At 41.0% G+C, this 14,468-nt stretch overlaps 1 protein-coding gene across 1 annotated transcript in view; it reads left to right on the forward strand.

Moving 5' to 3' along the window:
* Positions 1–9,078, forward strand: part of LRPPRC (leucine rich pentatricopeptide repeat containing) — a 101,860-nt gene extending 92,782 nt beyond the window's left edge. Inside the window, exons 35-38 of the mRNA XM_054567173.1 lie at positions 186–260; positions 2,178–2,262; positions 5,020–5,162; positions 6,977–9,078. Of these exons, the coding sequence (XP_054423148.1) occupies positions 186–260; positions 2,178–2,262; positions 5,020–5,162; positions 6,977–7,033 (360 nt within the window). The 3' untranslated portion in view covers positions 7,034–9,078. The remainder of the gene's footprint in view (positions 1–185; positions 261–2,177; positions 2,263–5,019; positions 5,163–6,976) is intronic.
* Positions 9,079–14,468: the final 5,390 nt, after the last annotated feature.

Here is a 14,468-nt window from a genome sequence, read left to right on the forward strand (position 1 = left end):
AGCTTGACATAGCTTGCACTTGTTTTCTTTTTTCTTGCCTTAAAAAAAATTGGTCAACTCTTAGGCCCTCCTATTAGTAATAATACATTACTGTATTATTGTGAACTTTCTTAATTGGAAATACTCACCTTGGTCTGCTTGTTTATCAGAAATCTTCACTTACTGAATAATGTTTTAATTTTTAGAGATGTGGAGCAATTGCTGAACAAACCCCAATTTTCTTCGTGTTCTGTATAAGGAGTTCTCAGAGACCGGGAAAGGTACTGTGCTTAACTTGCTGACAAATCAATGAGGCTATAAGCCAAAAAGATACAAGTATCACAGAAAAACTTACTGATTCAAGACCTGTCTGTACTTATCTTTACTTTTCTGTACTTGATAGAAAGTCAGTTCTGGCTCCTTAGTTGTACTGGAGGTGCAAAACAAGTTCACGCAGTGAATTCACCATGCACATAGTTACGCATTAAGAGCCCAAGAAGGGGCCCTGAGAAATGGAAGATGAAAATCCTGTTGCTTAGGTCACTTGGTACAGGTAACAGTGCAGAAGCGCTCCTCCCATTAGGTGGCTATTTTTAACCATTTATCAGCTGTAAACCATTGGAGATGTTAACCATTTGGCCTTAAAACTGGTAAGTGCCAGGGATTAATGTACACTTACTTTATAAACACTAAAAGATGCATGTGTGGTATGTAAAACAGAACAAAATCCTATTTTTGATGTTAAAAAGAATAAAAGCATATTTCCAAAAATAGTTATTTAGATCTGATTATACTGGTTAAGCACCAGGACCCCCATTCTTCGTTTATTTGGGCACATTATGAAGTTTCAAACTGAGCACCAATTATAATGTTTGTTTTATTGTGAAACATTGAAGTTGTTTCCAGTCTGGGAAGTCTAAGTTTTAATTCCTACGTACTTCACACACACATAAACACACTTAAAACAATTTGTTTTTACCTAATTGCAAACTTTATTTCTGGCTCGTGTATTTTTTACAGAAAGGGACTTTTTGAAAATATTGAGTTGCCCTTTTTTTTCCTTTCAAAGAGACTAATTTTTAAAAATTGGTGATTAAAAAGTTTAAGAAATCTAAAAAGCGCTGGTCACTTCACATATGGGGCTATGCCAAGTAAAGCACCTCCTTACCTTGCTCTTAAGATGGAACGGGAAATGTACCAACATTCCTCCCTGGAGACTTCACATCACAGCAAGTTCGTGAGAGGTGCAGGTGCAGGTGTAGGTTGAATAAACATGCTAAAAAGTGATTTCAGATTTTTAAAAATTCCAGTTATAGGGCCTGCATGTTTGACAGAATAATTAAGCCAGATTTAGCTTCTTTTGGTGAGATGGAAAGAGGGCATAAAGCTATCTAAAATCTACCTTTGCTTTATCCAGCAATGTTGAAGTGTTTGGAAATATTCAGTGGTTAGTTACTAGGGTGCAGCACTTCTCGATTTACCTCAGGAATTGAAAACTGAAAGCAGTCAAGTAAAAATTCCAGTGAGACCTGCAAATGCTCTGTTTATATATCAAGTAGGGAAAACTTCAGAATGTTTGGCTGAATTTATCACATTTCACCAAGAAATTTTGGAAGTGAAAGAAACAGTTATTATCTCTTCTACTTTTGGGGATCTTGTAACTTCTTGCTGTGGCTACCAACTGACAAAAGAAACCATCTTTGTAACATTTTAGGAAAATATTCATGGAAATGTAAATGGGAGTGTATTAACTTGAAAAATACTTGTTCATTTTGTCTGTAAATTGTTAAATCAACATCAAATACTGAGGTACAGCCATACCTCATTTTATTGCATTTTGCTTAATTGACACTTAATAGATGTTGCTTTTTTCCTTTCCTTTTTTTTTTTTTTTTTTTTTTTTACCAAATTGAAGGCAAAAAGGTGTACGGTGCACCTGCACCTGCACCATCCACCAGGAAAAAAAATAAAAAAATTAAAGAAATTAAAAAACCACGACTTGCTTTATTACAATACTTGCTTTCCCTCAATTTTCTGGAACTATAGTATCTCTGAGGTATGCCTGCATACAGAAGGGGAAATAGTCCATTAAATTAAGTAGGCAGTTTTATTATGATTATTGTCAAGATTTTGTGATATAGTGTCTGTATATCAGTGTTGCATTTCACAGTATTTTGACCTGTATTTTGATTCCTTAGGCACAAACATTGAAATCTTTGTTAGAATTGATTCCTGAATTAAGTGAAAAGGAAGAAGCATACAGTTTCATCATGAAAAGCTATGGTAATAAGTGTAATCTGTCTATATTATTTAAGTGATTTAAATATTTGTACTGTAGTCAACTAAATCTTCAGCCCAAAGGTAATAATCCTAAATGTTAAGTAATTATATATATTTTAAAAAAATATTTCATTTATTTATTTTCATTTATTTATTTTTAGAGAGAGGAGGAGGGAGAAAGAGAGGGAAAGACACATCAATGTATGGTTGCCTCTAGCGTGCCTCCCACTAGACCTGGCCTGCAACCCAGGAATGTGTCCTGACTGGGAATCAAACCAGCAACCCTTTGGTTTGCAGGCCAGCGCTCAATCCACTGAGCTATACCAACCAGGGCTTATATGAGTTATTTATTTAGCTTTAGAATGTTTACAAACTGTAAGAAAAATATGAAACTGTTTATATACCTTGAACATAAAACAAGTATCACCAAGCCTTTTGAGAGTGGCCCTTGTGTGTTAAGCAGCATTCCAGGCCCCTGGAAAGAGTTGCAAGTCCACTTGAGTATACATACTGGGAACAATCCAGTCTCCCCAGGACCCTGCCACCTGGAACATTACATGAAATAGGTGTATACTTGTCGTCTTGCTCCTTCAGTACCCTGCCTGCCTTCTTAGGCCTTTAAATTAACAGGCCCTTAACTAAAAAGTGGGCTCCCGAATATTAAGTCACAGTTGAAATTCCCATCTTTTAAGCAGTTTCTTCCCTGATTGCCACTCACCACATATGAGAGGGAACCAATCTAAAATTTCCTCAGTGATCAAGATTAATTTAGTGTTTCTAAGTTTTGATCCCTGTCCATCGGCCACCCACTGAGTTGCTCACTTTAGGCAAGGGGTAAATAAAGAATTGCTTTTTTGATTTTATTGTTGGCAAGACAACAGACTGCAATCAGAATTAGTAAATTAGTTCTCCACTTTTCTACCCTTGTCTGGGGAATGTGATGTATGAGGTCTGTCCAGAAAGTGTCCAGCCATGTAATAAAAAGAGACATTTTTTGAAGACAAAAGAAACACTGCACATAGGACAATGACACCTCAGTCCCCTTCAAAGTAGGCATCTTGGCACCTCATACACTTCTCCCAATTGCTATCAGCTGCCCCTAGTATTTTGAATCTCGTCAATGGTCTGAAATCTCTTGCCTTTCAAAGGTGATTTTAGTTTTCTAAAAGCCAGAAGTTGCAGAATGCCAATCTGAGCTTTAGAGGGGCTGGGTCACCTCGGTGATTGGATGTTTTTCCAAAAAACTGCACAAAACGTGCTGCATGAGGGGACACATTGTTGCGATGAAGCTGCCAATCACCAGTCATAGCTGCAGCCTTCTGAATCATCCAAATAGTTTCCGCAGAGGAATGTTCAAGCTTAACAGAAAATTTTGATGAGCATTCATTGCTCTACTCAGTCATTTTGACAGCATCCACCACACAGTACACATGCTCATTCAGCAGCATCTACTGCCCCCACTGACTAGTACAGTGAAGTCGTCCTTGTTCATGCAGGCACGTTACAGCCCACTCTACTTGGCTGCCAGGTTACATTGATATTGCTCAAACTGTTCTCATTAATATTAGCAGTGGCTGGGCTTTTCCCGGACAGACCTCATCGTATTTCCAAACATTGCTATAATCATAAAACTCAAAATTCCATGTGGGGAACTGACAGATTAAATAGTAACTAACATGAAATGGGGTCAAATGGCCAAAAACTACTAAATTGTGTAATCCCACTTGGGAATTGGGAGGGCGAGGAGCAGAGAGATCAGGAAGTGGTGAAGGGAACATGGGAGAGTTTTCTGAGCAGCACCTGGAAGATGGTAGCTTCCGAGCTGAGCCCCTGGCAGTGTCAGGATTGACACAGGAAATTGAATTCACCCAACCAACAACCCACAGGGAGCTGTTCATCCCCAGAGGCATCCATCCTCGCTCCCTAATGCAGGAGGAAATCTTGCATTAATTCCTCAGCTTCTCACATCCACCCTAGAGGCTCATCCTGGTGCTGCTACAGTTGGGACTGATCATAGAACATCAGTGTAGGCTAAGGGGGTTATTAGGTGCTTAGATAATTAACAATTACCAACAGTAGCAGAGCTGCTGTAATCTTCGCAGTAAACTTAAAAAGAAAACTTCCACAAATCAGCCTTAGTGGAGAGCTAGCTAAACCTAGCTCCTAGATACTCCGTCATCCATTTAAGTGAAATATTAGTGTAACTTGTTAATATTATATAGATGTATATAGACTTTTATGTATATTAATTTCATATGCATTTTTTTTGTCATAGCTAACATTCCTCATATTTGCTTATTTTATAATAGAAGAATGTATTGAAAGTTCTCTTGGTGTGGTTTAGCTGATGATCTTGATATTGATGTAGATAAAAATTTCTACATAATTTATGTGCCCCTCACCACAAAATTCTGGAATTAACTCAATTTCATAGTGTGATTTTATGCAGAAGAGAGTTGAATGGCGTGTGCTTACCCTGTGGTTGAGGGACTTCAGTTTGTGGTCACTTTTATAATCATGGACCTTTTAAAATAGTCTTATCTGTCATTTTCTTTTCTTTCATGGTGACTAACACTGAATGAGGTGTGGGGAAGGAGTGAGGGAGCTTGTAGATTCTGAATGCGGCTTTTCGCTAAAAGTAGTTAAGTGTTCATTTGCCTTGGGATAAAGGGATCCAGAGTCCTTGAATAGCTAAGTGTTTTGGGAAAACAGGAAGATGAGTTGTCTTTATCTATGATTAATTAGTATCTTTTTCTTCAGTGTTGGACAGTGATGTCTCGTCTGCTAAAGTACTGTATGAAAACTTGACTGCAAAGAATGTAAAATTGGATAATCTGTTTCTCAAGCGTTACGCAGTTTTGCTGAAGAAGGCTGGAGAGTCTGTCCCTTTCACTGAACCCCCTGTGAGTATTTCTTAATTAAGGGGAAAAAGATTACCTCCACATATTTGTGTATGCTTCACAACAATGTGTGCAAAAAATAAGTTGAATACTTAATTACATGAGGATTAGATCTCTGTGAAGAACCCTCAGGGGACAGTTTCAGGAACTGAACCCTCATGCCTTGGCTGTGGGTGGGGGAGGGCATAGCTCTGTGGGACTGAGGTTTAAAATACAAAGTCAGTTTCAGACCTTCACCTATAGGTATGAGTTTATCAAATGTCCTTGGGGTGGCTTTCTCATCATCTCAACTGGAAATAGGATTTAATAACCTATATTTCAATAGCCAAGCATATTATGATACTATAATTGCTTATTTATTTTAAATAAGTTTGTTTTTATTTCTTCATCTAGGAAATTTTTTATTGAGGTTTAATTGACATATTTCAATTAGTACAGTGTAATGATTTGATATTTGTATATATTACAAAATGACACCACAATAAGTCCAGTTGACATCCATCACCTTACCTAGGAATGAAATTTTTTTCTTGTGATAAAGACTTCTAATCACTCTGCTAGCTACTTTCAAATATACAGTACAGTATCATTAACTACTAATCACCGTGCTGTATATTACATCCCCATGACTTACTGGTTTTATAACTGGAAATTTGTTCCTTTTGACCCCTTTCACCCATTTCACTCACCATCCCCCTCAGGCAACCAGCAGCCTGTTCTCTGTATTTGTGAGCTCGGTTTTGTGTTTTGTTTTTTAGATTCCACATATAAGTGAGATATATAGTGTTTATCTTTTTCTGTCTGAGTTATTCACTTAGCATAATGCCCTCAAGGTCCATTTGTGTTGTAGCAAATGGCAAGATTTCTTTCTTTTTATGGTTGAATAATATTCCTCTGTGTATGTGTAGTGCATCTTTTCTATCCATTCGTCCATTGACGGACAGTTGTTGCCATGCCTCGGCTATTGCAAATAATGCTGTAGTGAACATGAGGTTGCACGTATCTCCCGAATTAGGGTTTTTGTTTTCTTTGAATAAATACCCATGGAATTGCTGGGTCATATGGGAGTTCTATTTTTAAATTTTTGAGGAACCTCCATACTGTTTTCCACAATAACTATACCAGTTTGCATCCCTAGAAACAGTGCATGGGGTTCCTCTTTCTTCACAGCCTTGCCAGCACTTGCCTTTTATCGCAGCCATTCTGGCAGGTGTGAGGTGGCATGCATTTCCCTGATGGTTAGTGACAGTGAGCATCGTTCCTTGTATCTGTTGGCATCTGTATGTCTTTGTTGGAAAAATGTCTATTTGGATCTTCTGACCATTTTTTAGAGGGTTTTTTTTTTTTTTATCGATTTGTATGTGTTCCTTCATATTTTAAATATTAACCCCTTCTTAGGTGTATGATTTTCAGATAATTTCTACCATTTATTCAGTAGGCTGCCTAGAAAGTTTTGTTTAATCATTGTATTTAACAAAGAGGAATCACACATGCAGAATTTCTTTTTACTGTGTCATTAAACTGTATGTCACTACACCATGTGTACCTTCCATACCCAGTTATAAATACCTACACGCACATGCACACGCACACACACAAGCTCCTGGTGCTAGCACTAACTCGGACTGAAATCGGGGCCCTCGAACAGGCGGTTTCGGGGAACATCAAGGAGTACTAAAGCTTGAGAGCGCATGGCTGCAGTGGGCCCAGCAGTCTTTGCTGCCTGTTTGCAATATTTTGTGATTTTTAAGTTTTGTACTATCATCTCTTGCTAGTAATTTTATCTTACCTTCCCTCCCTTTTTGTCTCCTTAACAGGAAAGCTTTGAATTTTATGCAAAGCAGCTAAAGGAATTAAGGGAAAACCCTTTGTGAAACAAGCAGGCACTACTTTGTTTTGTGTGTATTTGTGATTCTGTATCTAAAGTGTTATTTTTTAAATGTATTTGAAAGGACAAAAACAAATAAATGAAAAATTACTCTGTTTATGTGCTTGTATTTATTTGTAATAGAGAATATGATATACTCAAAAGCTTATTGACAATAACTATGTGTACTTGGTCACCAGAATTTTTGAGTTTTGCGTATAATATAAATCTGTGGCATTCTCTCTGGGGCTCCTGGTATATGAAGCCGTAATTTTTCAGTCTTCTCCCAATGATTCTTCAAGTCCTGTACTTAATTTTATTTATTATTTTCATAAAAAGTTATTTCTTTACTTAAGACTTGCTTGTTAATATTGTTCATCTGAAAAGTTTTGAAACTGGACAAAGTGATGTTCAATGAGCTTTCTAATGTTTACTATTCTGTGACATATCAATTCTTTATAGAGTGTGAAGCCCTGCGTAATTTTCCAGTTTTGTCAAGTGTTGGCACTGGAAGGCATCTTTAGTAGTCATCAAATCCAGTGCTCATGATTTTCCAGCAAGAAGCAGAGACTCAAGGGGCCTGTCGGGGTTCTGTTTGCCAACACTGGAGGTTCCTCACCTTACTTTACCTTCTACCACAGGGGCTTCCGGTAGCCTCCATTCACAGAAACCTCTGGAACTGAGCCTGAGTCATGACTTAAATCGTGAAATAGAGCAAGGCATTTCCACCCATTTTGGTTTCAGGTCTTTGTAGGCACAAAATACATCCACACTGGGCTTGTTACTTTGTACTCATATTCTATAAACATATGATTTAACATACAACAGAGTGAAATCTTGGTTTGTATTCAGGTTTTTCCAAATTATCTCCAAACTGGCTTTTATGCCTGTCACTGTCTACTGTATAAGTGGAAACTATAAAGAATTTAAGATGGTAGTCTAAACAGTTTGCCATTACAAAGGTATGGGGATTAGGCAATTAATTACTGAAGAAGTGGAAAATGTTTTATTTGAGAATTATCCCCATTTTGTTAAATTCCTTGTCTGTGTGAATGAAATTGTGGACTACCTCCTGTTTTGACAACTTACTTGGTCCCACTGTTTACACGAGGGGGCAGCCTTGCATTGGGGAAGTAAGCTGGCCTTGGCTGCTTGAGCTGCTAACCTGTGTCTTGTGGGACCAGCCTCCTGCACCCGGAGCCTACAGACGGATTGAGAGGGAGGGATGATGGAGGAAAGCCAAGAAATAACTGTTACGGCATTGGCCGTGCTTTTCTTCATCTTTTTTGTAGAGTTAGACCTAAGGGATCGGGCCCGGCTGGTTCCCAGCCCTGCCCGCAGGACCGACTGCCGCTTTCCTGTGTGCGCCCCTCAGCACCGGACCTGCGCCTGTTGGAGTTAACGATAGTGTCTGATTTGCCACGAGCCTCCCTCCAGTAGTGATTCCACTGAGGCAGACCTTGTTTTCTGCAGTTGTGCTCATAGTTGAGCTATGTTTTATTAGTGTTCATTAACCTAAGTTTCTAAAAGGAGCCATAACCTTAGGGCATAGTCTGGGCTTTGCATCTGTGGGGAAACTGAGAGCACAATCTCAGCAACATGGAGTGACTCCAAGCCATCGCCGTATGTTGACTCTGATAAACGTGGGTGTAATACAGAGGAAATGGGTACAGATCCTCAGCCAGCATTCTAAACATTGGGTCATTAAACATGGGGTGTGTATTAACAAAGGACTACATTGTCATGTATCTTTAGCACTGAGTGGTTTTCCATTTTGTATTTAAAATTTAATAACTGTATATTCTAGGTGAGCTTATGAATGCTTTCTAAATATCTACCCGTGAAATTGAAATAAATAGAACTACAGAGTAAATACAACTACAGCAACACTTAATCACACATTTTAGACTCAAAGCAAACAGCTAATTGTAAAAAGTAAATGTCATTGTAAACTTTTGGAAACTAGTGTTTCATATATATATTGAACATCCATGTATTTGAACCTAATATAATTTTAATGTGAAATGTTTCAAATAAATTGTATTCCAAAAACCTGTGGGCTTCTTTTTATCTTGGCAAACCGCTTTTAGCCAACTCAAGGATTTTACTCTTGAAATTTTGAATTAGAAATTTGGTGACCTCTGGTGTTACCAGCCTTTCCTTGGCGTCCATTTGTGTGGAGAACCAGTGAAGTCACTTCCTGTCTGTTAAGGACAAGCAGACAGCTAATTTGAGATCCCTGGGTACAAAGTTGGCAAGAATTAGTAGGGTTGGATATATGATAAATTAACACTTAAAATGTAAGGGGCTTTATCTTGAAGTGTCAGAGCGGGAGTGTTTTACAGCTGCTTAAATGACTCAGATCCACCCCCGGGCGCTGTCTTCTGCGCACCTTTCCTCTCTGCCCTCACCCTAATTCCTTTCTCCTGAATGCATCCTAGGCTGGCATCAGTGTCACCTCTGCCACTTTCTTGGGTCCTCTCTCCACCTGGCAGATTAATTTTTCTCTCTCCAGGGCTCCTGAAGCCAGTGAAAGTGAGCAAGTATTACCCAGGTTGTGAACTCCCTGAGGACCAGTTATTGTTACATGTTTGTGTCCCCAGGCCAAGCACAAGCCTGGCTTTGAGTTCAGGGTAAATCCAGTTGCCTGTAGTCGGTTCTATGGCCTCTTCGTAGCTAACACCGAATGTGCACTATCATGTGCCAGGCACCTGTCTTGCCTTATATTCCGGGCAAGAAAACATGGACTTAAAAGAAGTTAATATGCCCAGAATCACAGTTATGTATCAATGGCTAGTACTCTGACTAGTCATTTAGTTACTATGAGAATACAATAAGCAGTCCAGCTAAAAGTAAAACTGGAATCTCTAAGAGCAGTCTATTTTAAACTTCACAAGTGTTCTCAGTCTCTGGACAGCTTACACTGTAGTTATTTTCTTCCATTTAATCAAATACCCATTGCCTGGCATAATCGCAGAGTCTGCAAATTCCAGTAAATTATTAAGCAAGCTTTATTGTGCAAATTGTTCTTCCCGGTACAATTTATTTCTGAAGCCTGCAATGACTGAACTGCACACTTTTTTTCATGTCTTTGAGCACAATTTTCATTTAATATTTGTTTTTATGACAAAACAATATTTGTAGAGTTTTTATAAGTGGAGGCAACATTCCTGAAGTATGGTGGAATTCACAGCAGCAGGAGGTACAAAATCATGGTAATTTATTGCTTTACTGTTGTACAGCCATGCACACGAGTGTTTCCATTAGAAGTGCATCCTGGGGACTTTACAAAGCCCATATTATGCAGCCTTAGTCCAAATAAAAGAAATGGCATTAGCAAATTCAAAATAGGCACTTATCTTTTTCTTTGCATAGAAGAAAAGAAACATTGTGTGCAGGTAGAGCAAAAACCTTAAACCAATCTCAGGCTGAGGGCCGGGCACATTGTCTGGACAGTGGTCTGCTCTCGGGTCCAGGCTTGACGGTTCTGTCGTAAGTGGTATCCCAGCCCTGCCCCAGGTGTGCACCTGCTGAAATTCTCTGCATTATTTCCCTGCCTTTGCCGTGTCCTCCCCAAGAACGTGACCAACCAGTGAGAATGGAGCTTGTCACTGGTGCAGGCCCTGTAAGCGTCCTTGAGGGAATCAATGGGCATGACACCTCTTTCCAAGTCGTTTTTTTAATGAGATGCATGGTTTGTGTGCATTGGAGGGTTTTCTCACACACTTCTTTTCACGAGAGATCAAAAATGACACTTCATAGCTCAGAGTGTGGATATTGGGGGTTGAGGCCCAAGAAGTCTTTTAAAGCTGTGTTCTCACATGTAAACAGTTGAGTGCTGTGAGAAGGAGGGCTCTCTGCCATGAGATGAGGGTCAAGATCACCTCTGCTGAGCACAAGCCCAGCACAAGAGTGAATCGACAACAAAATTCTATTTTTAACATAGGGCAGAAGAGCTTTTCAGCAGTTTGGGGAAACAAGGAATACCTTCAATTTTACAAAAAGGCAAGACCACCATACCAACAATAAATGTGAGCACTATTCCACAGAAAGCTGGTGTTAACTAACTGTGGAGTTGATGTGTGTTTGAAAATCTCAACCCAGAGCTTGAAACATTACTGTTTTAATTATTAGCTGCTAACATCACGTGCTCTGCCGTTCCTGCCTGGCAGCCAAAAGGGGCCCTGATCTGCCTGCCTCCTTCCCTGCAGATGCTGCCTCAGGCAGACCCAGTGATCGGACTTGGCTCTGAACCCCAGGCCCCTTTAAAGGAAGAATCAGTCATGTCAAAAACAAATGACAGATGACTTCAGATTTGAATTACCTAGTTTAGGCAATTTGCAAATAAGGATTTTTATTTTCAGGCATGAACATTTGATAAAGTTTCCAGATAAGCACAGGTCAACCAACAAGAGGCTTCCTCACTCTCCCCTCTGAGCCCCTTGCTCCTTGGAGCCTGCCTGGTGCTCCCGGCTCATGCCTGGGCCCAAAGGACAGTGGCACAGGTTGGCTGCGTGGAATCCTTCTGCGAAGTGACCAAGTCATTTGAGTCTCAGTAGAACCCCGAGCCCCAGGACTGTAGTTAACACTTGGATTTGGTGGAGATTTAAATACCACTGCTGCTAGCTGTTTAATCTGAGATCAAAACCAGAAGATAAGCAGCAGAAAGAAAAAAGCAAACGCATGACCTACCTCTGTGAGCCTGACCAGGGAGACTAACTGGACCCAGGGCAGGATTATGTCTTAAATGATGTTTATAGAAACAAGAGCAGTTAAATCACATCAGGAAATATTTGAGTCAATACAGGTAATCATTTTCTACTTAATTAAAATTTCCCCGTCAATAGCATAACTTATTGTTGGAGTGCTTAAAATGCAAATTCCAAAACCTTTACCTTTGGATCAAGGGTCTGCAAACCAGAGCCTTGGGCCCAATCCAGCCTGCTGCCTGTTTTTGTAAATAATGTTTCATTGGAACACAGCCATGCCACCCATACTTTAGAATGGTCTGCGGTCACTCTGCAGCAAGAGTCAAGTAGTTGTGCCAAAGACTTCATGGCCCGTGAAGCCTAAAATATTGGCTCTCTGACCCTGGACAGGAAAAGTGTGCCATCTCTGCTTCTGATAATGCCGCGTAAGCAGATCTCTTACCCCCCTGCAGTGCAGGGAGGGCTAACTGAACTGTGCCTCTAGAACAGTGGAGGGTTCTCCCTGGCCTCACCAGCCCTAGGAACCATTTCTAAAAATCAGGCTGTTGGAATCAGAATCTCTCGGGGTAGTTCCACACTGGTATTTGGTTAAAGCACCATGATGGGCAAGCAGGGTGGAGAACAAGGATGCTCTAGGGGAAAAAAATACCGGAAAGAAAGGGCGGCTGTTGGCATTTCTCCATCCTGGCTGCCTTGGGCCTCTGTCGCTCGCCCCTGCAGCCCTGCACACCAGAGCCCACGGAGTTAGTTACTGAAGGTGCTGCAGTCTGAGCATCTAGAACTCTCATTGGGGCCGATGATGCACCTCAGTGGCTGTCAGCCCTCTCTGTGCCTCAGAATCACTGGGGAATTAAAGAAAAAACCCAATGTCCTCTTTCTCTGGCTCCCTTCTCCATTCAGGTCAAAGCCACTCGGTGATCATCTCAGGGGGGAGGGTGGTGGCCGTGGTGGGCCAAAGGAAAACGAGGGAGGCATTTGTGCAGACTCAGGGACAGCTTGACGCGGGAGTTACCGCCCACACAGGGTGAGGAGGGTCAGAAGGCGTGCAGGTGCACTGTAGATGGGAGATTGGTTATATACAGGGGATTAACTGAATGAATGAAAACATTAAGGATCACGGAAGCCAAGTTTCTCACAGTTGGAGGAGGAGGTTACAACTGTGAAAAGAGGGAGGACTGGAATCAACTCTGTGGTGCTGGACTGGAGTTTGAATATTAATATTCCTTAGCTTGCCCACTGACAGGGCCTGAGAGCAGGGACACCCTGATAGTAATGAGCGTACTTATCACTCCCACCTTGGCTTTTAAATACCCTTTTCAACTAAAAGGAACCAATATCCTTTAGAGGAATGTCTGCTTCCCGGACAGGGTAGGAATGTACAAGATGAGCCTGAAACACTTCGTTGTGAAAGAAAGTGTTCAAGGAAGGATGGAGGTATGTTCAAAGGAGACGGAAGCCAGCCTAAGAGCGCTCCCGTGGCCGAATCAGGGACAATTTGAGCATCAAAATTAATAACGATAGCAAAGGACTATGAAACAATGAATGAAATAGGAAACCACAAGTTTACATTCATAAGTTTTAAAATGAATAAATGGAAAGTGAACATCATAAAAATGGGACAAACTGAAATCACCTGATAGGACGCAATGAGACGAATATATCGCTTCTGTGACATACCTGCCAAAGGGGCGGGCATGACCTCGATTTAATCTTGAAAATATACCAGAAAAATCAAAATTGAGAGCTATTCTACAAAATCTTTGTGCCAAGTTCAGGAAAATCAAGGAAAGTTGAGGATTGTAAACTGAAGACCAAAGAGAACTGTCCACTAGAGCGACACTCGACCCTGAGCTGGATCCTTTCATTGTGAGTGACACTGTGAGGGAAATGAGTGAATCTTGAATGGGGTTTGCCCATTGGATGGCGGCGATTACAGTGTTACCATGTGGATATCCTGAGCTTGATAGTTGCATTGTGTAAGAGCACTGCTCCTCACACTCGAATGTGCATACAAATCACCCAGGGATCTTCTTAAGATGCAGATTCTGATTCGGTGGGCCCGGGTGGGGCCTGCGATTCCGCCTGTCTAACCACTATCTAACCAGTTCCCAGGGGAGGCCCGTGCTGTTGGCCAGAGGACCACACTCGAAGTCATGGGGCCTAGGGAACCTGTGGTGAACACTGTTTGCCTCTTATACACCCACTGTACCCCCTCTTTTGGCTGCAGATTCTAGTTTTCCTTTGGGAAAAATCCCCTCCCTGCTCCCTGTACTCCTGTTTTGGGTCACATGGTCCTCAATGCTGAGACAGGAAGCATGTGGCCTGGGCCTGCTCCAATCCATGCCCTGGCCGCTGTGAGAGGTCCAAGCTGGTCCCAAGGCCCAGCCAGTGAGATGCAACTGTAAGAGCCCTGGCTGCGCTGGCACAGCTGCTATAAAATTCTTCACCATTGGGAACCTTTCTAGGATTCCCAGCCTTTCAGAGGCTCAGGCCTTGCCTTCTGCCCTCTAACCTCTAAAGGCTTAAAGGGCTTTTCTGACTGTCACATGACTCCACCACGTAGTGGTTCTGTGACCCTCCTTAGCATACTAAATTTATCTGTGCCTCAGTTTCCTCATCTATTAAAATGGGATACCGCGACCCCACCACAAAGTTTATTCTGAGAAGTGAATGTCATTGACATAACGTGTTTTGTACAGTACCTGGCTCAGAAGAGATGCTCGATTAATTTTT

The sequence above is a fragment of the Pteronotus mesoamericanus genome, unplaced genomic scaffold, assembly GCF_021234165.1.
Source record: "Pteronotus mesoamericanus isolate MK-2021 breed Mesoamerican mustached bat unplaced genomic scaffold, CSHL_Meso_final contig_101, whole genome shotgun sequence".
Taxonomy (NCBI): Eukaryota; Metazoa; Chordata; class Mammalia; order Chiroptera; family Mormoopidae; genus Pteronotus; species Pteronotus mesoamericanus.